This window comes from Mustela lutreola, chromosome X, assembly GCF_030435805.1.
Source record: "Mustela lutreola isolate mMusLut2 chromosome X, mMusLut2.pri, whole genome shotgun sequence".
NCBI classification, from domain to species: Eukaryota; Metazoa; Chordata; class Mammalia; order Carnivora; family Mustelidae; genus Mustela; species Mustela lutreola.
Window position 1 is genome coordinate 12868056 of NC_081308.1, and position 24935 is coordinate 12892990.

The following is a 24935-nucleotide window of genomic DNA, read 5'->3' on the forward strand; positions in this document are numbered from 1 at the left end:
CCATCACTAGGTGGCAGCTCCTGCGAAACAGGATTTAGGGCCAACCTGGTATATCCCCTAGGCTGACGCTGACCCCTGCTGTGTACGCCAGCGAGCTTTCTTGGGGGGGGGGGGGCGGTGTAGAAGTTACAGTAGGTCCGTGTGTACAGGTCTAACTTCTTACCCAATCTCTGGATCAGGACACTCAACGTATCCCGCAAAGTAATTCCGCACACCCACGCGTACCAGTTTTCTCACAGGAAGGGACGCACATGGACAACACATTCATACTCTCCTACCCGGGTTCTAAGAAAACAAAACCAAATTTATTTTAAAACTTTATTTCTGCAAAGCCAATCAACAAGTGTTGGGAGGGAAAAAGTGTAAAAGTTATTCTTGCATATTTGGGAACAGCAAGCACTTAGTTTGAGAAAACAAGGACTTAAAATAGTTGAATCAAAGGCAGTACCCTGCTACTTGTATTTAAAACAACAGTGATGTTCTTTCTTAAACAACATTCCTTTCTTCCCTAAAAGCTACAATATGATACAGTACGCAATAGCTCACTTGAAAGTGCTAGAATCAGAGAAGGTAAAGAACGCCATATGCCAACCCACTTACATTTCCTACTATACAATGCCTTTTCGGCGCTTGATAAACCAAGCATTCATGTAGCATTACATTCAACAGAAACATTTCTTGTACTTTGGGTTTTAAGATCCTTGCCCCTCCAGTTCCGATGTTGTGACATCTGACTCTTCATCATTGTAAATATTTTCAGCCTGGAGAGGACAACCAAATAAATGCATAGGTAAAACTCCCCATGGTTTTTTACAAAACCTCCTGAAATCAGCATTTAATTCTGTCTAGATTTTAGGATTCACTGGTCAGCGTGTTTCTGTGTTGGACATTTTTAGAGTAATTTACTTAGTAGTTTTCCCCCCAGACTTGAATGAGGAAAACCCAGGGCCAGGGTTCTCATTTGGCAGAGGAGCCCACCTAAGCCACCAAGCTGCCTACATGCTACTACTTTCTGTAGTAAAAAGTGTTTTCCAAAAGCATTTCAAGCATCTCTGAGATGAAGCACCGGCCCTGCGGGTTAATGAGAGGGTTAACACCACCTCAGAAACACTAGGTGCTCAGTACTCCGCTTCCGAGGACTCGTGGATGCTTTGCTCCTGTATCCTTCATGCCCGTGACGGAGCAGACCCCGGACCTACAGCAGTGACGCCAAGAGCCCAGCGGACGAAGCGTACGACATCATGCAAAGCGGAACAGAGGCCGTGTCCCCGTCTGTGTGCAGACACAGATTTCTCCTGACCTGACAGGTGCATACCGAACTTAAGACTTGTTAAAATGGAGAAAGGTCTTTTAAGATTGTGCATATTGCACCAAATTTAGAAAAGCAACAATTCTGTAATAGAAACACTTTGAGTGAATGTCTCTTCGTTCAGGAAAAATAAACACTTTAGCTCACCATTTGCCATATCTGCATGATGTTATCCTCAGACACCGAGCAGATGACCCAAGGCTCATTGGGGTTCCAACTAAAATCTGATATCTTGGCGGTGTGTCCTCCATGAATAAACTGTTAATAAGAAAAATAAGAATTTTAAAAAGCCTGTTTCATATCTTAGTTTTCAGAGCATCAATCTTGCAACTGAGGTTTAAGGGAGGGGTTTACAGGCTTCGTAATCCACCCCCTGCTGCCTCTGCAAGTTTCCAAACCCTCAAGAAAGATGGGACAGTACAGCAACGCCTGGCTCCCCTTTGCCTACACTCCCGATACAAGTATGTGCACGGGTGCGTTTTTCTCACACAAACATACCTAACTAACCCCCCCCCCAAGTACTTCACCCCACATCACCCAAAAGTGAGGACATCTTCCTACACAACCACAATGCCATTTCTGTACCTAATACACTTAACATTAATTCAGCCTCATTATCAAATATACGTACTTCGGTACAAACAGTTAAGACAATAAATCTCCTTAAAGTTCTGTTACAGCCTCTCCAAACTGGCCCACCCGAGGAGCCCACACACCGCCCAGCCACCCTCCATCTCCCCAAGGGACACCACTCCCGGCAGGGATTTAAAAAACCAACCAACCCCCAGGGTCCAAAAGCAAAGCCCCCCAAAGGCTAAGCAGAGGGCTTGCTGTACAATGATGAAGGCAGCAGAGACTCCCTCCCTACAAGACACAGCCTCATGGGAAAGCACTGGACCTCCCTTACCTCAGAATTAAGAATCAGAAGGAACCATTCTCACGGGGACAATATGAATGCACAGTCTTGGACCGAAGTCACATTTCCTAACGAAGTCTAATTTGACTCAGGTTGACAATTAGGTCACATGCAAGGTAACTGTTCTACCTAATCATTTTTTTCAGTTTAAAAATGACAGGAGAAAAACGGCTTTTCAGAATTGTGTTAAGGGGGCGCTGAGAGAAAATACGTTAAGACCACAGGCTTGGGATGTGCAGAGTCCTCAAATCAAGACACTGTTGGACTAAAATTACGGTCAGCATCCAGTTTGCCACAAGTTAGGTGTCCCTTGATTTCAAGCTCTCCTGTGAAAGGAGCAAAATCCCAGTGGATTTCCTCAAGGACCACTGTTGAGTGGTCTGTTAAAGAATCCTACTATACAAGGTACCCCCAAATAGCTGGAAACTTTGAGAGCACGCCAAGCCAAAGAATCAGTCACAGAGAGCACCTCCTCTCACACTTCGACAGAGCTAGCTAGGCCGATCCAGACACAAAGCGGACCGCTGGCTGCCAGGGCCCGAGGAGAGGAGCGGACTGGGAGGTACTCCAGAGCAGCGCTCCTTCCTCAGGGGAAGGAAACGTTCTGACTTGTGGCGGCAGTTGGAGAATTCTGTGAGCACACTAAAAACCACTGAATCCTATCCCTTCAACAGGTGAACTGTATGGTATGTGAGTTCCATCTCCAAGTTTTTACCAAAGTAAAGTAAGGACCAACGGCTGGACGATGGATGACAGCAGGTGCCGGCAACGCCTCGGCTAGAGACACTTTAGAACTATGAAGCCACGCAGCACAGCACAGACTCTGCAGACTAAGTCACTCAACAGAGAATACACCGTCCAGGTGCTGTCGTCTGTCTAGGGGATTTATTGAGAAATGCTCTTCTTTAATCAGCGTGCAGTGCATAGAACATGCGGGCATGTCTGTGTTATCACACCCTGTGTCCCTTTCTGGCCACTGCTGTGGGGTGTGGCACTGTGCAAGGAGTGCGGGGATCCAGGGCGTCTGTGCCACGTGGGCTTCGGTGAGCATCTCCTGTACGCGGGGCTCACCTTTGAGGGCCTTCTTTACCTTTTAAAAGCGGTGGGCAAAGCCCAAGGGTACCAAGACTTGGTACTGACCTAGGAATGAAATACGCTACAGTGGACTGGATGACCATCTGCTAAATGACTGGCGGACACGAACGTGGATTCTGAGTGAGGAGGAACCGCCGCGAAGTGCGGCCCCACCCAACGGAAGGGGACCCGACGCGCACACTGCAGAGCTCGGAACCCGGAGGGACGAGAACAGGACAAACCCACCACAGAAACCTTCAAGGGCCGAGAAGATGCCGCTTGATTGTTAGGAGCAGGAGGGAGATGGTACACACTTGGCACCAACAAGATCCAGAATGCTGTCATTTTCTGGGCAGGGAACTTAAAAATCAAGTCACTGGAATATTTCTGTACTGTTAGATAATGTGAAGTATTGGCTAATTCGGTATCAATACTGAGCCCCCCACCCAAAAAAAAAACCCCCTCAGAAATACTACAAATGGGAATTAGTGAGAAATTTCATGATTTTCCAGGAGCCCAAATAGTTCTTAGTGAAATATTCATAAAAACCTACTGTGCTCTATTTACTATTTTCTATAAATGTCAAAACCCAGTCAGAATAACCTTTAAGACCAATTTGAAATCCTCTCCAAGAGCTAGCATTTGGAGTTCTGACTCATTTTCCAGATTCACGGATCAATGACAGGCAGTCCAATCTGCACATGACATTTCATCCTGCATAAGAAAGCCAATATATACCAGGAGTTCTGGAGGCCCATCTTCGGCGTCTTCTGCTGATTGTTCTTCTCCAATTTTGCTATCAAAAAAGAACATAATGCTGTCAATACTGAAATTCTTGCAGAAGGTATCAGTGTTCACAAAACCAGCATCAGCCCACAAAAGGCATCTTAAAATGCACACTCTAGAGACCACATTTCTACACTACTGCCAATGACAACTTCTGTCTTAGTTACTGGTGGGACAGTGGGATGTTCACCTTCTGGAAATGATAAAAGCTGTTCATAACTGAGGATGCAGCACAGAAATTGTTTATAATAAATACTAATTTAAAATTCATTATTTAAAAAAATAAAAGTCATTATTTTTAACTGTGGCTGTTTGCTGCACTGGATTTAAAAGGTAAAACTCAAGATATAAGCCAAGGAGGGTGCCTGGGTGGCTCAGTGGGTCAAGCCGCTGCCTTCGGCTCAGGTCATGATCTCAGGGTTCTGGGATCGAGCCCCACATCGGGCTCTCTGCTCAGCAGGGAGCCTGCTTCCCCCTCTCTCTCTGCCTGCCTCTCCGTCTACTTGTGATCTCTCTCTGTCAAATAAATAAATAAAATCTTAAAAAAAAAAAAGATATAAGCCAAGGAAAAGAGGAAAAAAAGCCTAATAACTTCAACATGCCGAATCTGCCAGCAGCCCCAACACTCTTTAAGTTACACACCAAGTATCAGCTTTGATATCTAGCCCCAAGGTGGGCTTTGCTAGTAAGAACTGCTAAAAAAGCAACCAAAATACATAACCTTCCAAGTGATACTCTTTCTTCCTATTAAATTTAAACCAAACACATGGGACTGCTAGACAATGATGTATATCCTCCGGTCAGAACTATTTTAATCTGTAATTCTATCCAATGTAATGTAATTCTAACACTACGCAACTTATAAAAGAATTAAGAATTAAGCCTCCAAATTTACTATTGGCACCTCTAGGGACAATTCAGCTGCCAGGGCATCCAGACTTTCAAAGCCCGCTGCTTGATTTCAGAGTTTTCAGTTTCTACTTTTACTACTAAAATTGTTTTCAAATAAAATAGTGTAGACTCAAATATCCGCTTTCAAGATTCTCTACATTCCAAGATTCAATCATGGCTAGAGTTTGTTCTGTACAAACACAGAACGTTAGATGTTCAGAAGTTTTACCAATACAAGTATTTTATTCCAGTGTTTTATGTTCTGTGCACTGAAGAACTGGTCTGCGGTCTCTGTGATGAAAGCGGCCTTGGTTTTAATAAACTAAAAACTTAGCCTACTTCAAAGCAATACATTTAAAATAAGGATTTTAAATAAGTTATTTCTTGGTAATGATTTAAACTTAGGATAATGATATCTGAGAAGAACGTTTATATAACTGAACATCTTTATTAATGGCTCTAAAGGCTCAAGAAAAGTAAAGGAGTCTGAAATTCTTAGAATGGCGACTCGGAGATCAAGGAACTTTACAAAATTGGAAGAACTCTATGCTGAGCCCCAGAAGAATGTAAGCTCGCTTACAGCACCGCCTGTGCTTATTCCGTGCCCAAGTGTATCCCCAGCAGCTACACAGACCACAGCAGGAGCTCAGGTCCTCAAAATGAAACAATGGAAGCACAGAAGAGCAAATGATAGAAACACTAAGAGTGCAGGTAAGAGACATAAACTAAGAGCCCACATACGAGACATAAACAGCTAACATCTGTACCCCTTTCTATGCCAAGAGTGTTTTCAATATAATTATTTCGATCGTTACGACATACACACGCCCCCAACTTCATGTCTGAATACCAACAACAAAAACTCTCATCATATAAATTCATTTTGCATTCCATTTCCTGATTCACTTCTGTTTTACAGAACCAAGACTCTTCAGGAAGGCACTTGAAAGTTGCTTTAATATTTGGCTTATTAGTCTGACTTCGAGTCAGGTCATGATCTCAGGGTCCTGGGATCGAGTCCCGCATCCGGCTCCCTGCTTCTCCCTCTACCACTCCCCCTGCTTGTGTTCCCTCTCTCGCTGTGTCTCTGTCAAGTAAGTAAGTAAAATTTTAAAAAAAATTTTGGCTTATTAAATGGGTATCTGCAAACTACTCTCGACTTCATGAATTTCATCATCTGTCAGATTGGCATACTTATGCAGTTTCTTGTCACCGGACTTGGGAGTTACCTTAAATCCCACACGTTCAGGCGGCGATCAGTACCACTTGAAGCCAGAATAGTTTCGTTATGTGGAGACCAGTGGACCTAGCAACACAGATTGGAAAGTGTGAAGTATCGTCTGTTCCTATGTTTGTGGGTATTATTCTAATCCTTGAGACCTTCCCAGTTTCTGTTTCTCTATCCTCTTCTTGTCCTATCCTTTCAAGTGCTCTTAAATGGCCCATCTCCTCAGCCTGCTTTCCTGAAGGTCACACCCCAATACAAGGGAGCTCAGCTAGGAATCCCCATAAAGTTACTCAGCCCCCTAACTACCCCAGAAGCTTTTCAACTTTTCAATTAAGTATATCTTAAACCTATGCAATTGAGGGGTGCCTGGGTGGTCAGTGGGTTAAGCCTCTGCCTTCGGCTCAGGTTGTGATCTCAGGGTACCAGGATCGAGCCCCACATCGGGTTCTCTGCACAGCAGGGAGCCTGCTTCCCCCTCTCTCTGCCTACTTGTGATCTGTAAATAAATAAAGTCTTTAAAAAAAAAAAAAAAACCTATGCAATTGAAACCACTTGAAACGATATACAAGGTTGTTTGTTGTTTTTCCCACCAGAGGACCTACCATGCTGGATACCTTAACTAAAGAATCCTTGGATTTCACTTTTTAAACTGATCCTGTTTTGCAAGACTTTTTCGACTTCTAAAGTTATAATCTCACAGAGCTCCAAGTTACTTCCCACTAGTTAACCTACACAGAAGAGGAACTTAAAAAAAAAAAAAAAGCATGCCTGCTATAAAAGCAAAAAGATTTTAAATTTCCCCCATCAGAAATTACCAAAAACCTGACAGAGACTATAGAAAACTGCCACGTACCTGGAAAATCTCATCTTTATGAGATTCAAAGGTATGGAGTTTTAACTTTAAATTACGCAGATCCCATAAAGCTACAGTCTGAAGAAAAATAACAAATGAAAAGGAATTCATTTCTGCACTTTACATTGAGTTTTAGAATATCTGACTAGCACAAGACAACTGGATTCATAAACACCAAATACACAAAAACTTGGAAACCTTATCTGCAGAGCCAGTTGCAAGAATGAACTCGCTATAGGGGTTGAACGACAGGCAGTTGACCTCGGCAGTGTGCGCGTCCACCAGGTGGCTTGGCTTGGAGGTGGTATTGGACCTGGTGTCCCATCTAAAACACAAAGGTACAAGGCACACAGCACAAGACAAAGCCACCTGCCCCTCCCCAGCTTCTCACACTTGTTTCCGGGTCCGCGCCACTCCACACCCCCCCATTTCTGCCCCTTACGCTTGCCCCTTCATGGACACCCCAACCATGTACAGAGCTGCCAATTCGGACTGCCAACCACTACGTGCCATATTCTACACCTACAGAAAATAAATTAGGGCTATCATTTCCAGTTACTCGTTTATTAGATTCCTGTCTTAATACCAACTATTTCAAGCATACACCAACTACTACACAGAGAACAATTTAACAATTTGATACCTACAACCTAGCCTTGTCAAGTCTTATTACTTGGTCACATTTGCCTCAGATAGGAGTTTATGAAATCAAACACATTACAGGTGGCTGAATGCAGCCCAGTGGCCATGACCTGATAGAATCATTCTTAGCCCTCATCTTCAAAGTCACTGCGACCCCAATTTTGACATTTGCCATTGCCAAGCAGGTTTCTTCATACTTACTTATGTTTTCTTTTTTCAAATAAAAAATGGTGTTTACTCATATGCCACAGTAACTTTTATACAAAAAAGCCATTACATGTGTATGGTTTCTTGTATGTCAATTATACCTCAGTGAAGTTTTTAAGGCCAGTATGTAACTTTAAAAAAATTAGTAAATCAAACCACAGGCCACCACAATCACTGATGGTCATTGAGGACACCTACATAGCAAGACCCCACTGAACCTTCCACCTTACATCATAAGTTTCTGATCATCAGCAACCGATCCAAATAAGGACTCGTGGAGCAGATGCCAGGCCACATCCTCTACAACAGCCGAGTGGCCAGTGAAGATGGCTTTAGCATCCACGATCTTGCCTTCCTTTGGTCCTGCGTTTATATCCCACAGACAGACAGTCTAAAGAAGGAAAAAATAAACAACCTTCATTAAAAAATTATTGAACGAGGGGCACATGGCTGGCTCAGTCAGAAAAGCTCATGACACTTGATCTCACGGTCATGAGTTCGAGCCCCGTGCTGGGTGTAGAGATTTCTTAAATAAACTTAAAAAAATTATCTAACTATATAAAAGGTAGAAATAAACACGAGAAGAAACATAAATAAAAGTGAAGCTTCTGAAACAGAAGAGTGTATTCTTGTACCATTCATCATCTGAGATGCAGAGGGCAAGGTAAGGGTACAGTAAGGGGGATGGGGAAACCGAGCATGATGGTAGGCAAGAGACGATTAGGTTCGAGTTTCTACTGACATATCTTCAATCAAGTATCTAAAATTCATCTAGATTACACAATGAAACACAGAGCCCAACATTCAGTATCTACTGAACAGATATTTGTGTCCTAGAAATTCACACAGGGCTGGGAGATTAGAAATTAAAACTAAAACATGCTTCTTCAACAGCAAAAATATTTGGATAAATCTTTGACTTCATAGCAGAAACCACTACAAACATTAAGAAGTGGGACAGGTGAATAACCCAGAAACCCCAACTAGGCTACTTTGAGAGGCCAAAGCTTAGGGCCTATGGACAGATCCCCACAGTGCACTCCTCAAAACATCAGCACAACCCAAGGAGAGGCCATGGGCCTTCCCCAGGCCCCAAAGATCACAAATCTGTAGGCTCTGCAACCTGAGGCTTCAAATGACAATTATCACAAAGTTAAGAGGAAAGTTTTTATGAAAAAATGTTGCCAACTACAAGGCAATGATTATCATCCACATGGTTTAAAATAAAAGGCAATTCCATTAGAGTAAATTTGCTGCAATAATTCCACTGACACTGGTATGGGGTTCATCTCTTTGAAAATCACTTTCTTATCCGAGTCTCTAGAACAAAGCTATTTCCCAGTAATAGCTATTTACCCAGTACCAAAAAGAAGTTTTATATAATACACATACCCTTAGTCTTTGTGGATACACACTCAGATGCACAATTTACAAGCACTGAAGAAAAGGAACATGTAGAGCTCTTGCCGTCCTCCCCTGCTCATTTCACAAGGATCCCGGAAGATTAGCAATATGCCTGGCACATGCGGAGCCCTTGGAAAACGTCAGCTATTATTGTAACTAGCAACTCCCAGCCCTGCGTCTTCAGAATGCACTAGTAATTAAGTAACTGAGCTTAACCCATCCTCCCTGTTTTAGGGACTCAACCATGCCCACTTTGAGGGACGTGGAAGAAAGCTTCCTTTCATAGAACTAAGGGAGACCCTTGCTTCCCAGCCTCTCCTGTGGCTGGGACACGATGCTGGCTCCATCAGTCTGGCCATGATTTTGAATTGCGAACATCAACAGGGAAATCTGTTCTCATGACTGCCAGTGTGTGTTGGGGGGTGGGTGGGGAGTGTACACAGCGGAGAGTAACATCCACTAGCCTCTTCTCTAGGTTGTAGGCCATTTTCTAGACAGCACAGCAATTCTGTGAGCTGCTCAAGGTCCTTCTGATAAATTTCTTTTCTGTTTGTATCAGCCAGAGTTGGTTTTGCTTGCTTGTACCTAAAGATTCTTAACTGGGCCAATTACCTACTTTCAGTATTTTAAAAAAAAGCATAACAGAAATCGTGGCCAGTAGAAATATAAAGAAGGTCTGTGACGCAACAGGCCCCGTTCTAGGCAGGAGGATATACGAAGAAAGAAGGTAAAGAACCTGTGGCCAAGTTACAAGAGCTTTCAAAAGCTCCAGAAGTCTACTCTCAGCTCTGGGCTAGAGTTACAGCAAACATGTTTTACTCACAATATGGGATCCATGAAGGAAGGTGTGGAGCTGTAGGTGGAAAGAATGCTACAAATACTGATCTACAATAAATTAACAAGATCATTTTCCATTTGTGTGGTACTTTTGTTAAAATACTTGTATTAAGGATGCCAGGATAACTCAATAGGGAAAGGTTAGTCTTGCCAACAAATGGTGCTAGAAAAAACACAATAACTACAAGTGGAGAATGAACTTGAACCCCTACCTCACACCATATAAAAAAAATTAACTCAAAATGAATAAAGGACCTAAATGTAAGAGCTAAAGGTATGCAATTCTTAGAAGATAATGTAGATGTAAGTATCTTTGTGATGTTGGATCATGTAATGGTTTCTTAGACACGGTATCAAAAGCATAAGTGATAAAATAAAACACATAAACTACACTCAAAATTCAACTTTTGTGCTTTGGAGGACATCACCAAGAACGAAAAGACAACCCACAGAGTGGGAGAAAATCTTCTGAAATCCTACCTGATAAAGGACTTGTATCCAGAATACATAAAGAACTCTTACAACTCAATAAAAAAAAACACAAAATTTAAAAATGGACAAGGGATTTGAATACATATTTTCCCAAAGAAGAGCTATAAATAGCCGATAAACACATAAAAAAGATATGCAACATCATTAGTCCTCATCACCACAAGGAGGTAAACCATTTCACCCTCACCAGGATGGCTATAATAAAGAATACAGACAACAACAAGTGCTGACGAGGAAGTAGAGAAACTGGTACCCTGGAGTACACATTACTGGTGGGACTGTGAAGTGCTGCAGCTGCCTTGGAAAAGCTTGGCAGTTTTTTAAAAAGTTAAACATAGAGTTACCATATGACCCAGTATTTCCATTCCTACGTAATTACCCAAGAGAAATGAAAACCTACATCCACACAAAACTTAATACAAAAATGGTCATATAGCAGCATCAGCCAAAATAGCCCCAAAATGTTAAAACAAAAAAGAAAAGAAAAGAAAAAGAAAAGCAAAGAGCCCCAAGCAGGAACAACCTACATGTCCATCAACTGATGAATGAATCAATTCCAGCACATCCATATAATGGATTATTCTGCCATATACAGGAGTGACATATTGACCTATGCTTCAACATGGATGAACCTTGAAAAACTTATGCTAAGTGAAAAGAAGCCAGACAGGGAAAAAGCACATATGATTTATATGATTTATCAGGAGACAAATCTATTGACATAGAAAGTAAATCAGTGGTTGTCAGGAGCTGGGGGCAGTGGCGAGGGGATTGCTTAAGGGGTCTGGAGTTTCTTTTTTGTGCCATTTGCTGAAAATGTTTCAGGATCCGATAGTAGTGATGACTGCACAGCTTTGTGAATATACTAAAACCCAATGAATTGTACACTTAAAAAATAAACTAAAAGGGAATTTCTGTCTCACAAACACTTCATAGTTTCCATTACAAAGATACATTTGGAAATAATGGCACACCTTTTGCCCACCTTCCCTCCATTCTAAGGTTGCTTCAAAAGAGCTCTGTGGAATCCCAAGGCTCCAACAGGGCAGTCTGATAACCATTGCTCTAAATCCTGTGAAAACGTTATCACAATAATCAGGAGTATTATCTTAGAAAACCTTTCAACTACACAGCGCTCCTTCAGTGCACAGCTCTCCAAGACAGTCTTTAAGTACATGAGATTAGAAAGAATAAGTCTCTCACATGATCGTCTGATGCACTTAGGAGATGTCCACTCAAGTTCGAATTCCAGGAAAGACCATAGCCTTCCTTTTGGTGGCCTCTTAACCTAAGATCAGGATTACATTCTCCACTTGGGTCTAAAAAAGGAAAGAGACACATTAACTACGAAGTGATTTTCTATTTATCAGAAGTAGTAAAAGCAATCCTCGGTCCTCACTGAATGAGCCGTAACATTCATGATAATGCTTGAAGAAGCGTCACATACAAACGATGACTTGGGACTTGGTCTGACCCACAGCCACTCTGAAAAGCTGTTCTCTGCGCTTCATTTCAAATACTCAATGCAAACCAAGTCTCAAGACCATAAAGTAACTAGTTCCTCTGCAAAACCAAGTACTAGCTCCAACGCAAAACACTGAAACCTACAACTATGCCCTCAGATTGGAGTGGCAACCTGCTCCACCCCGGATCAATTTTTTTCAAACACTTTTGTGAGGAAAGAGTTAAGACAGCAGGTCTGGTTGCTCAGCCCCTGCATGTCTCCAGGGTAGCCCGCAACCATGACTGACCCTTAGCCAACCCCTAGGAATGTGACCCTCACAAAATTCTTCATGTCCCTGACTGATGAAGCTGTGTGTGCCCAGAGCAGTGAGGCGTGCCGTAGCAGCTCGTCAGGACTTGCAGGGTTGTTCAGCAAGATTCAGGATGTATCTGGCTTCACTGCTGGGGTTCTGAGTTGCCCTTGCCATGGCTAGTCATAGAGCAGCATGTTCCTATGTGACCAGACCTCTATAAAAACACTAGATCCTGAGAGTCAAACAGGCTTCCCTAAGCAGAGACATTGATCACATGCCCCTTCGGTCTACTGCTAGAGAAAAAGCGTGTTCTACGTGGCCCTAGTGGGGAAGGACTCAAACGCCTGTGCCTGACCTCCCTGGACTCTGCCTGTTGCATATCTTTTCCTCCTGCTTTTGCTCTGTAGCCTCTGCTATAGTAAGTCCTAGCCAGGAGTAGAACCTGTCTGGGAGGTCCTTTCGTTACATCAACTGAATTTTGAGGGTGGTGATGGGACCCCCAAGAAGATTTTTAAACCTTTAAAAATTATAAATTACACTAGTTTGAACGACCTCACAGCAATTATTTTTCAAGAAAAATGTTCAACCGATGGCCTGATTTCATTACTACATACCTGGTTTAGCAGGGTGCTTCGTATAGTCAAAAACCAGCACATCAGAAGATGGAGTTTTGGTAGCAATGATGTGAGGATTCTGTGGCATGTAACGAGCACGGTTTACTTCTCCTTCATGGTTAATTTTAATTTCACATTCAATTTTTCCTGTTACAGAACCAAAGCCACCAAATTCTAATGTGAGAAGAAAGAAATAAACACATACACTTACGATTAAAAATCAGAAGTCATTTAGTTTAATCCACCCAACAAATTTTAACCTGGCAAAACACAACACAAATTAACTAGAGAACACAAAAATTTGGGTTTACTTGCCACTTGGAATTAATTTATTCTCAAAGCCCATTTGAATTGGAAAATGTTGACAGCCATTTTATGCAAGTTAGTTGTTTCACCTTGGATTTAGAATAATTAAAAACTGGCCTCTTTCAGTTGTAAAGAGGATGTAATTGTTTCCTAAAATCAGAAATCGATGCTAACTAACCCCCACCCAACCCTAAGACACAGACATATTGGTTCCACTAGCGTACTGAATTCTACTGCTAGCGGAGTACCAAAGCTCAAATGAGGGGGCTGGTGTGTGAATGAGACTACGGTGCTGAATAGTTATTAAAAAGGCCTTGGAAAAGCAACAAAGTCATATAAAAAGCGTAAGGAACTTCTGAGAAGCAGCAAAATAATAACAGAAAGTGTACATGTAGAGAACATCTAAGCACATAACAGCAAACAAGCATTTTCTTTTTTGTGTTCAAAGATTAGGAACGGGAATAGTTGCTGATGCTTAAAAAGTTTGGAGGTTTCACCTCGTAATTGTGTTATTTCTTCCTGACCTACATTGCCGCTTCTCCGCATGTTCCTTTTCTGTTCCCCCAGATCTCAGGTTCGGGAACACAACTCAAATGCCTGATGGAGCCAGGCAGGAAACAAGTAAAACGGACTGGCTGGGTCCTAAAGAAAACCAACTGAAAGCAGCAAACCACTTCTCAGGTTCAGCCAGCTCTTGCTATACGGGAATGCTTAATGAACACTGGCTCCCATGGTTTAATACTGGCATTCAGCCACTCTTCTCTGTGGCAAACGTAGCTTACTCTTCTGTGTGGCTGAAAATCACAGACCAGTCCACACAGCTATGCCTACACAACCATATACAATCACCTTTTTCCTTCTCAACATGTCCCCTTTCCATCGTGTCAGTGGGAGAAACCTGGCCCAGCCTTTCTAAGATTGCCACTCACCCTGAGACTCTGCTCCAACTCTGCCCCAACTTTGCTTTTCATCCCACCACCCAACCCTCCACTGTGGATTCCAAGGGCTCTAGCATTTCTAACATAAAGACACTCAAGTTCCCCAATTCCTTTACTTAGAACCTGAACAGCTCTCCTCTTCCAAAAAAACAGATTTCCAGTAAGATTTACTTTCAACACAGGGCCTTATTTTCTCAAACTCAAAAGTTCGAAAATAAAAACCACCATTTTAATGATAAAATACTATCCATTAAAAAATACCACAACTGAAAATAGAGAGGTGTTAACTGTAAATTATTTCAGGCACTTGTTGGAATGGAATACACAAAACAAGTGACTTCGGTAACTTGATACATCCATAAATTATGCACAGAGACTAAGTCTGAAGCCAAAAGTCCAATAAATACATACTTTAGGATTAAAATCCACTGAAAATTTCTCATTACGATTTTTACAGAAATAACGCATAAAATTGTAGGGAAACGGACTGTGAATTGTGGCAGTGGCAAAGGGATTAAATCATTTTGGAAAATTGTTTTAGACTATTTTAAGCTGACAATGAATACACCATAGGACTCAGCAATCCTACTCCGCTAGATGAATTCTCCCACATGTGTACAAGGAGACATGGCAAGGATGGTCACTGAAGCACCATTTGTAAGAACAAAATACCAAGCAGAGGCAGTCCAACTGCCCCCTGGTAGAATGAATCAAGTAAGGTTTAAAGCACAATGGAACAAGACATGGGAGTTAAAAGGAGGTGGACATCTACGTGGTTTACATACATACACAAAACAGTACCCAAAGAAAAAAAGTGGGAAAAAAACCCTTTATACAGATTTACTACTGTATGAGTAATAAAGATACAAACAGTTAAAAATGGCACAATAATTTCAGGACAGTGGTAAATTCTTCAAAGGCAGGCAAGTTAGGAAAGGGGTATGGGGTGGCAGGATTTTAGCTATAATGTCTTATTTTCAATATGAAAAAAAAAACTAAAGTAAATTCCTTAAAATGTTAAGATTAAACCTTTTAGGGCTGTGCAGACAGCACTAACCCAACAGGTCTGGTTGCTTAGCCCTTTCAGTTCTGGGGACACTGGGACCATGAATGACCCTCAGTCCTGGGAACATGGAACTCAGAATGTTCTCAACGTCACTGATGGATTGATGATTTTGTGGTGTACACCTGGAGCAATGGACCATGCTGTACCAGGTTGTCAGGGTTGCTCTGCACAGATACAAGATTGACGACATGCACCTGGTTTCATTACTGGGGTCCTGAGTTTCAGTTGTCTTAACTGGCTGCCAGAAGGACGTGCCTGTGAAAACAACCCCCCCACCAGAGCCTCAGATGCTGACACTCAAATGGGTTTCCCTGGGCAGAAGAGAGAGATTCTGCACATGTCCCTGTTATTTGCTGCCAGAGAGAAAGCAGGTCGTGTGCAGCCTTGGAGGAGCCTTGTGCCAGACCTCCCTAGACTCCCTGATGTATATCTTTCCCCCACTGCTTTTGTTCTCTGGATTCTTTACTGTAACAAACTTTAGCCATGCGTATAATTTGCTGAGTCTTCTGAGTCCTTCCAGCACAATGACCAACCTTGGGTGATGGTGGGAAGACCAAATCAGGGGAATGTACGTTTGACAGGGGAAACAGGAAATCAATAGCTTCCATAAAAAAGCCACTGTTAACTATTTGGTACATACGCCTCCTCTGACTTTTTCCTATATACACCCAATACATATTATTACTTTTTACCAAAATGGGTACTACAATCACACAAAGGAGTTAATTTATCCTGGACAGCTTTCCATACTAGGGCATACAGATTTGCCTCATTGTGAGTCTGTGTGAAATTTCAAATTTATCGCATTCTTAGGAATTGCTGAACAGTATTTCAAACATACCATAATGTGTTTAACCAATTTCCTATAAACTAACATCTGGGTTGCCAGGCTCATCTTAATTTTTCAATCCTGCAAATAATGCTATTGTGAAATCCTTGTGCACATGTGAGCAAGTAGTTCTATGAGATAAACTCCTAAAAGTTAAACTGCTGGGCCCAAAGATATTAATAGAAAACTGTAATAACATAGTAGAAAAGAAGGCACACTTCCTTAAACACCAATACTGGAATATACGGTATACCTACCACCCTTCTCACTGTCACAGTGGGAAGCATCAAACTGTGCATCATCGTTCGGAATATGGACTCGAGCAACCACGAGATGATTCTGCTCATCAGATGTGTGAGTCCCCAGCACTAGCCAATGAAGGGCATAATCCTTTCCTTCTGGTCTGTTTAGGAAAGAAAATAAGTCACACTAACCCTAAAGAAATCAGTTGCTAACAAATTCAGTCCATCTCCAATCTCCACACTCATAATCATTGACTTCTCACCTAAAAAATATCTTCCATTTTAAGAAATTAGACATTTCTAAATTTTCCAGTAAGAGGCAACAAGATAGAATGGAAAGTTTAAGCACTGAGCCAGAAAAACTGGGTTCAAATCCTGGCTCAAACTAAAATTAACTATATGCAATTCCTTAAATCACAACTTCCTGGGGGCCCCAGTTTCTTCATCCGAAAAACAGGTTATGAGGGCAAAAGGCATGAAAACTCATTATTAATGTTCAATGTCTATGAAATGGGTTTCTCAATTTTATGGCGGGGGGCGGGGGGGGGGCTGCTTTGTTACCTTGGTACTATAGAACTCATTTTGATGCTAAAGAACCCACTGATGCTCCTTGGCACTGTGGACCAAACAGTGATTTTTACATCTGTATCTATTAACAATGTTTCCCCATTTGTATTATCAAGAATAACAATTTTCACCTATGCTCTGTGGTCCCACCTCAGTGAAGAGGGCCAAAACCTAAGACTCTAGGCCCCAACACCAGACAAATTAGGCTACTTAGGTTTCTAAAGTTCAATTGTACAAAGCATTCAGTGGATTTTAAAAAAGGGTTGAGGACTGCTTCTACAAATATAATTTACTAATAACTAATAAAAATACAAGATGAGGGCGCCTGGGTGGCTCAGTGGGTTAAGCCGCTGCCTTCGGCTCAGGTCATGATCTCAGGGTCCTGGGATCGAGTCCCGCACTGGGCTCTCTGCTCAGCGGGGAGCCTGCTTCCCTCTCTCTCTCTCTGTCTGCCTCTCCATCTACTTGTGATTTCTCTGTCAAATAAATAAATAAAATCTTTAGAAAAATTAAAAAAAAAATTAAAAAAAAAATACAAGATGAAATTTTACCATGATTTGGCTTAATGATAAAAAGAACAATAAATAGGGCGCCTGGGTGGCTCAGTGGGTTAAGCCGCTGCCTTCGGCTCAGGTCATGATCTCAGGGTCCTGGGATCGAGTCCCGCATCGGGCTCTCTGCTCAGCAGGGAGCCTGCTTCCTCCTCTCTCTCTGCCTTCCTCTCTGCCTACTTGTGATCTCTCTCTGTCGAATAAATAAATAAAATCTTTAAAAAAAAAAAAAAAAAAAAAAAAAGAACAATAAATACAAGTCCAAGAACAGAGTAAGGCAGCCATGGCTAAGCAATAGCAGCTTGTTTGAAAAAAGGCATGAGTCTTAGTCAATATATGTTCAGTGGCCAAAAATAGGATATGGCTGCCAAAACAGTTAATTTCCTCTTAGATGCACTTATATGGGGGGGGGGCAATATATACAAGCACACACCCACTTATTTTTAAATGAAAAAAAAAAAAAAGAAGACATACTTAGAAAACTAGGCTCTAAGCAATATAGTTTGGGAGAACTGAGACAAAACAAAATCTTTGTAGCTCAAAATGAAAAGGAACTTAAACACATCTCATTAGAATCAGTTGAAGAGAAATAGGAATGCTTGAGAGAAAGGAGGCACTGCAGAGCAGTATTATGGTTAACATAAAAAGAAGTGACTTTTTAGGAGCTTAAACAGAAAAAAACAGCACCTTTCTAAGGACCATGGTCCAAACATGGACTGGAGTTTGTGAAAAATTCCTTGACTCTAAAATTCAATTCACGTACTCCCTGACACAATAATCATATAAGGATTTTTTTTTTTTTTAAACTGGAAATCCTTTCATCTCCATCATTAAAATACAAACCTATTTTCCTGAACCAATCAATATTACAAAGTTTTCCTCCAATGCTGAATGAACCTAAGGCTGCAGAAGCACTAATGTTAAAAGACCTCGTCCATTTTCAGTGCCAGAATCCTTTGCTCACTTGGACTCCACTGCTAAGAAATTCACCTGACAAGCTCAGATTATTACAAGGTTATTCTCAGCATTGTCTTAGTGGCAAAGATTGGTAACAACCTAAATATCCATCAATAAAGAACTGGTGACATAAATTATAATAAATTCATAAATGGAATTCTGCAGAGCCCTTAAAACAAAAGATTGTACCTATCTAAGCATGTTGAGAAGAAAGTCTCTAATATAAACTACCAACTGTAAAGTGAAGTGAATAACGAATAACTTGCTACTGTAAAAAAAAGATGGACAGGAGAGGCACCTGAGTGGCTCGGTTGGTTAAATGTCCAACTCTTGGTTTCCGCTATGATCTCACAGGTCCTGGGACTGAGCCCCATATTGGCCCCACACTCAGCAGGGAGTCTGCTTAACTTTCTCTCTCTCCCTTGCCCTCTGCCCCTCCTCCTGCTGATGTGCACATACTCTCTTAAAAAAAAAAAAAGATGGAGGAGAAATATGTATATGTACTTATTTGTGGATGGGTTTTAAAAAGTGCCAAAGATGATGGTCTCTGCTTTGGGTAATAAAACTAGGAGAATAGGGGACATGAAAAGGAAACATATTTCACTCCATGCACTTTGTACCACCTGAATTTGAATGATTACAAAGATTCTTAAGTAGAGATTTAGTCTCAATGTGTTTAATAGCAAATTATTCAATAAAAGATATATGGAATAATGAAATTAAATCTTAGAAATGCCTAAATAGAAATTTTTAAAGGCAAACCCACTATGTGGACAATTACCTAACTCGGTTTTTAAAGGACAAGAGTTCAGAAACTGTAAGTAATTATTAGGAAGTATGCTCTATATAGTACGTAGGTAGAAGGCAGGCCTTACGAGGTTGACTAGGATCTAGCTCCTCAAAGACTCAGGGAGTAAGAATAGCCAACGTTTCCAGTGTCCCATATAGTAACAAAACACAATCAAAGTCCCTTCATATTCCAAACAATCCTGCAAAAGCACCACAAAGCTATCCTCAACATCCAAGAATGCAGGCTGCCTGGCATTTTCTTGCATTCCCAGAGCAACTGCACATCCCACAACCAGATCCCACTTCTTTGCATGCAAAGAACACCATGGAGTACACAATTTAGAGTATTTTCTCTTAAGTTCTTAAGTGTTAATATAAAAGTAGTACGGTGCGGGGGGAGGCTGCTGGCTCAGTAGGTGGAGCATGCAGCTCTTGATCTCAGTTGTAAATTGGGGCCCCACGTTCGGTGTACAGTTTATTTAAAAATAAAAATCTTGGGGTGCCTGGGTGGCTCAGTTGTTAAGTGTCTGCCTTCCGCTCAGGTCATGATCCCAGGATCCTGGGATTGAGCCCCGCACTGGGCTCCCTGCTGAGTGGGAAGCCTGCTACCCCCTCTCCCCCTGCTTGTGTTCCCTCTCTCACTGTCTCTCCATCAAATAAATAAATAAAATCTTTTTTAAAAATAAAAATCTTTAAAAAAGCATTATCTGGGCTAAGAACTTACAGATCTATCATCTTTAAAGCTGCTACACAAAACATATCATAGTAACATTTTTAAAAGACTTGAATACGCAGTTTTCATTGGAATCCAAATGGAGAAATACAGCTATTACACTCTAATAAATTATTTCTGAATACAAAGGGGTGGGAAAATCAGCATCAGTCACCACTTACTGCATACTTACTCCATGCCAGCACTTTAACAGTGCAGGATCTTATTTAATTCTCTCAAAAGTAGGCAGTAAGAAGCGCCAGCACCTTCATTTACACATCAGACAGCTTGGATGCAGATAGTGACCAATGTGCCTTAATTTAGCTACTAAGAAGCAGGGGGCAGGATTCAAACTCTGGTTTCTAACCTCAGAGTCCCACCAACCCCCACTGTTTTCTTCTGTTAAGGTAGGTCAAAAAGGTCTAAAAGAATGTAAATTAAGCTGTTAAAGCTTTTAATTTACTTAACAGGAATGCACAAAGAGTCAAAATTAAGTGGTGCTGAGAACCCAAATACCCTTTAGTATTTGATGCTCAGAATGGTTATGTCAGTGCTTAGAAGTCTCCATCATATATTTCTTGGCTGCTCTTCCCACATCTGTGTATCTACACTGTGATATTTTGGGAACCCCAATGGAAGTCCTACCTGTATGGAAGAGGGTCTTTGCATATGGAGAATCTGTCCGTTAAAGGAGTAACCTTATATAAAGTAACTTGCTCTTATTTCCATAACTTGTCTCAAAATCCCCTTCCTAGATTAATTTTGTTAATGCTCATTGAATTATATACTCACATTACCTCAATTTTATAGTTTTAAAGTATATGGCCAAGTTCCTACTAGAAAAAGTGCAAGGGCATGAGAAAGGTGATCTAATACAGGGCTTGGCTCAACTCGGGGATACTCAGTTTTGGGGGCTCAAAATCCCTTTCCACCACTTACAGAATGTGTGATCTTGGGAATTTTACTCAATGTTTCCACCCCAGTTTCCACAACATAAGGATGATAAAAAGTAATCACAGTACACTTTTGAGTATTAAACCAAACAAGGGGACACAAAAACTTCAGATGTGCCAGGCCTTATTTTAAGTGTTCAATAATGCCAGAAATTATTACCAGGGAAATTCCAGAAGTGGCTGAAAAGAACACTCTTACGAAGACCAACAACAACCTCAAAGTGTATTCCACATTATTAGCCTAACATCTTTTCTTTGGCGAACCGTTGCTAAATTATTCCCCCCTTTGCCAATTAAAACCTATTCATACTGGAGTAGCTGATTACATGGATATGCGCACTTGGTAAAAATCCACCAAGCCATATGCTTACAATTTGTGCACTTTCCCGTGTATACCGTATTTTTCAATAAAGTTGTAAAGAAATCCGGCCCCCAGCGGCTGGATTTCTTTGGGGTCAGCGGCCCCCAAAATGCCGCTCTGTATTTAAACCAAAAAAATGTCAAATATATCAGATGAGTCCCACAAATATCATTAATCGCACTTTAGCCCCACATCTACATATCAGAAGCCATCCCATAAATCACTTAACTTTCGAAAATATAAATCACCTGCTACCTCATCCAAGGGCTAAACTGATTACACACTCCTGTTCTATATGTGAAATGCTGAAACTAGGAATCCATGGCAATAGTTAAATCTATGCAAAGTAAAAGTTGCCAAAAACCCTTACTTAGTCACTTCAGGAAGCCACTGAACGGTAAGACTCGGCCACTGAAGAGCATGGGTCATAACCAGGTCATACAGAAACGGTGTATTCTTCTTCCAGATTTTATATTCTTCATTGATGACACGCTCCTCCACAGTATCTTCAAACACTGAAATTTGGAGAAAGCCCATACAATTAAGCGGCTGAGAAAAATCGAAGTCAGAATCTGTACACAGATACTGGAGGTCACCTCGAGATGGCCACACCTAATCCACTCAGATTTACCTCTAATTTGGACACGAACTAACTACTCTTCCAGAACGTGGAGAGAATATTTATTAACACCAGGAAGCTTATTTTTTGCACTTAGAAATCAATACCGCTTGCGCATACAGAATTGGGTAATTACACAGACAACGATTTTGTTTCGCCAGTTACAGCTGTTCGCACCTGTTCTAAGATGACGACCCGTGTGTACAGGGGCTCCACGACCCACGCGGGGAGACGAATCCACGTGTAGCAGAAACCCCTCGGCCCGCTCCCTCCATCCCCCACCAGGAGCGGCCTCCGCTCCCACGAAGCCAGCGTCAGCAGCCATAGGCCGGCGTGTTCCAGAATCCCCCGGACAAGGGCCGCGACCCCGAAGCGATCGACGCGCGCGCGTGGAAGGAGCAGCCGTGTCCGCTTTCCGGTGGCGGAGGCCGCCTCCGCCCGAGAGCCAAGGGCGCAGAAGGGAGCGCCGCCGCTGGAGGCGGGGGGAGGGAGGGTGGGGGGGCAGGGGGGGGAAGGGGGCCCAACCCGCGGCCCCGCGGCCCCGCGGCCGGCTCCGGAAGTGCTCGGAGCCCTCCGCGCCTTGGTCCCGTCCCGAGTAGGCCCCTCGAGGCGCGCGCCTAGCCTCGCGCCCGGCCCCGCCCCCTGCTCCTCACGCCAATTCGCGCCTTTCGCCGGCGCGTGCCGCGGCCTCGCGCGCCCGCCGCCCCCCGCGGTCCCGGCGCGCGCCGCCCCGCAGGGCCTCTTACTCTCTTTACTCGCCATCTTGCGTCGGGTCGTTCGCCCCTCGCCGCCGCCGCCTCGGACTCCCCTCGCTAGCCAACAGCAGACCAAACGCAGGCGCTCCTGCCTCGCCCTGGCGCGTCACACTCTTCTAGCTCTCGAAGCGTGAGCTCCGTTTTACAGCTTGGGTGCTCCCCAAACGCTGCGTCTTTCTCTCCTGCCTCCTCCCCGCTCGCGGGTACCGAGGTCTGAGGCGCTCTTCTCTCTCTCTCCAAACTTGGAACGAGACTTTTCAACCCGCGCCTCCCAGCCCGCCCAGGCAGCTGAGCGCAGGCGCATCCGCCCTGGGAAAAGTGAGAGGCGGCGGAGAGGCGGGCCTGGGAGCCAACGGCTCGGTCGTTTCAACCAATGAGGTGCGTCCGGCAGGTTTCACGCGGCATTTGGAGGCGGGCTTCTGGGGGTGGGCGGGGCGTTCCGCGGCAGGAAGTTGGCGAGGCGCAGGCGCGAGGACTCGCCCAGCGCTCCCAGGGCCGGGCGCGGGGGCGGATGGGGGCGCGCGGGGGTGGGGCGGATGGGGGCGCGGCGTGCGGGCTGCGCGGGGGCCCGCAAGCCCCGGGGCCGCGGGGCGTGGCTGCTTGCAGCGGCTGTGGCGGTGGGGTAGGAGGGGGGCAGGGAGACTGCCACCGCTTAGCCAAGCAAAATCTCAGAGCGAGGGAGGAAAATGGTTTCTAGTCTCGAGAGATTACTGTGCCCTCAAAGTCTCCCCGATAATCATGGGCATGCAGTTCTGTGCACCCTGGAAGGTTTCCCTCCTTGGGCCTGGTCGAGCTAAGGTGGGGTTCGTTGGAGGCGAAGGGAACCTTTTACAGAGGCCGCGAGCGTCTTTTGGCTGCTGAAGCCGCCGGGCCTCCCTATTAGGCTAAACCTGCGGCCTGTACTGGCACAGGCCGCCGACAGCTCAAAGCTGACTTGAATTGCATTTTCGTTTGTTTGCACATTTGGGTCCTTAAAATGATTTGCGCCCTCTCGAACTGCAGAGAATTTTGTCCTTACCCCAGCGTTCTTGTCTCTGCCCCAGTCCGAACCCCTGCTGAGTCATTCTTGTCACCTGCAGGGGTTTGGGGCGACCCCACTCCACGATGGCGAAGCTGGGGAGAGCTGCCCTAAACTGACCAGGGATGGCTTGCTTGAGCGCAGCTCTACCTTGGAATTTGGTAGCCCCTGAGGAGTGCGTGGGAATGCAGAGAAAGGAGGCTGCAGGGCCCGAAGGGCGAGATGGTACCGGGTGGGGGGAGGTGGCCAAAATGCCTGCGTGCAAAGGGAGCCTCAGTGCACACCCAGACTCGGAGAGGGACTCTCCCTGCAAAAGCAATTCAGAACGTTCACTGCTTTGGTATTTTCCAAGTGCTTTCATGAGAATGACCGTGGTGATCCTCAGACAAAATTGTTCAGTTGCCTCTGTCATGTCCACTTTTCTGATCGGGAAACAAACACACACGTTACTGTAGTCGGTGGCAGAACCAGTAATATTACTTTATGTAGAAATTTACTGTCTGGTGTCTCTACTTTCCAATAGGGTACAATTCATTATTATAACACTCTGCCTTCATGTCAGGCCCAGGAATCTTGTTAGGGGCTAAAGCTGGGGCAGGGCTGGGCATAAAAGGCCTGGGCTAGAGAGGGACAAGGGTTGGAAGGTGTTTAAATAGCACAGTTCTTGTATTCTAGAACACTGGTTGGCAAACGTTTTTCTGAAAGGGGCCAGAGTAAATATTTTAGGCGTTGGGAGCAACTACTCAGCTCTGCCACCTTACCGTGAGAAAGCAACCCCAGACAATATGGACGAACCTGGCTGTATTCCAATAAAAGTTTATAGACACGGAAATTTCGTATAAATTTTCACTGAATTTTCATATAAATATCACGTGCCATAAAATATTCTGATTTGTTTTACAATTACTTTAAAATGGAAAAATCATTCTTAGCTTCCGAGTCATACAAAAGCAAGTGGTGGGTTATATTTAGCCAGAGGACTCTATAGTTTGTCCAACTTGTTCTAGAATAATTGTCTTAAGGGCTTTGCTTCAGTGGGAATGTCCTCATGTACACAGCAAGAGATGGCTTGCCAATTTCCAGTTTCCCTTTTGATCAGTAGGCATGATTTCCAAAAACTATTACATGTGTAAATAGTTGAAAGAAATCTTCACAGACATTATGGCTTTAAAATCTTTATTCTGTCCACCTCACTGAGGGTCAGAGGCAGAAGTATGAAGTAGATATTTCAGGAGTTTCTGAGAATACTCAGGCACTATCAT

General features: G+C 43.3%; 1 protein-coding gene across 2 annotated transcripts; it reads right to left on the minus strand.

The window, feature by feature from the left end:
* Positions 1 to 304: 304 nt before the first annotated feature.
* Positions 305 to 22979, minus strand: RBBP7 (RB binding protein 7, chromatin remodeling factor). Of its 2 annotated transcripts, none has more exons than XM_059158649.1 (12): positions 22647 to 22979; positions 21652 to 21796; positions 16407 to 16552; positions 13011 to 13157; positions 11843 to 11958; positions 8137 to 8297; positions 7256 to 7382; positions 7058 to 7135; positions 6206 to 6282; positions 4038 to 4095; positions 1457 to 1567; positions 305 to 761 (listed from the first exon to the last, which is right to left on the minus strand). In XM_059158649.1, the coding sequence occupies exons 1-12, from the start codon at positions 22660 to 22662 to the stop codon at positions 693 to 695; spliced, it is 1251 nt and encodes a 416-aa protein (XP_059014632.1). In that variant the 5' UTR covers positions 22663 to 22979; the 3' UTR covers positions 305 to 692. The 2 variants fall into 2 exon arrangements, with proteins under 2 accessions (XP_059014632.1, XP_059014631.1); XM_059158648.1 differs by having other exon boundaries at positions 13011 to 13184; positions 22647 to 22978.
* Positions 22980 to 24935: the final 1956 nt, after the last annotated feature.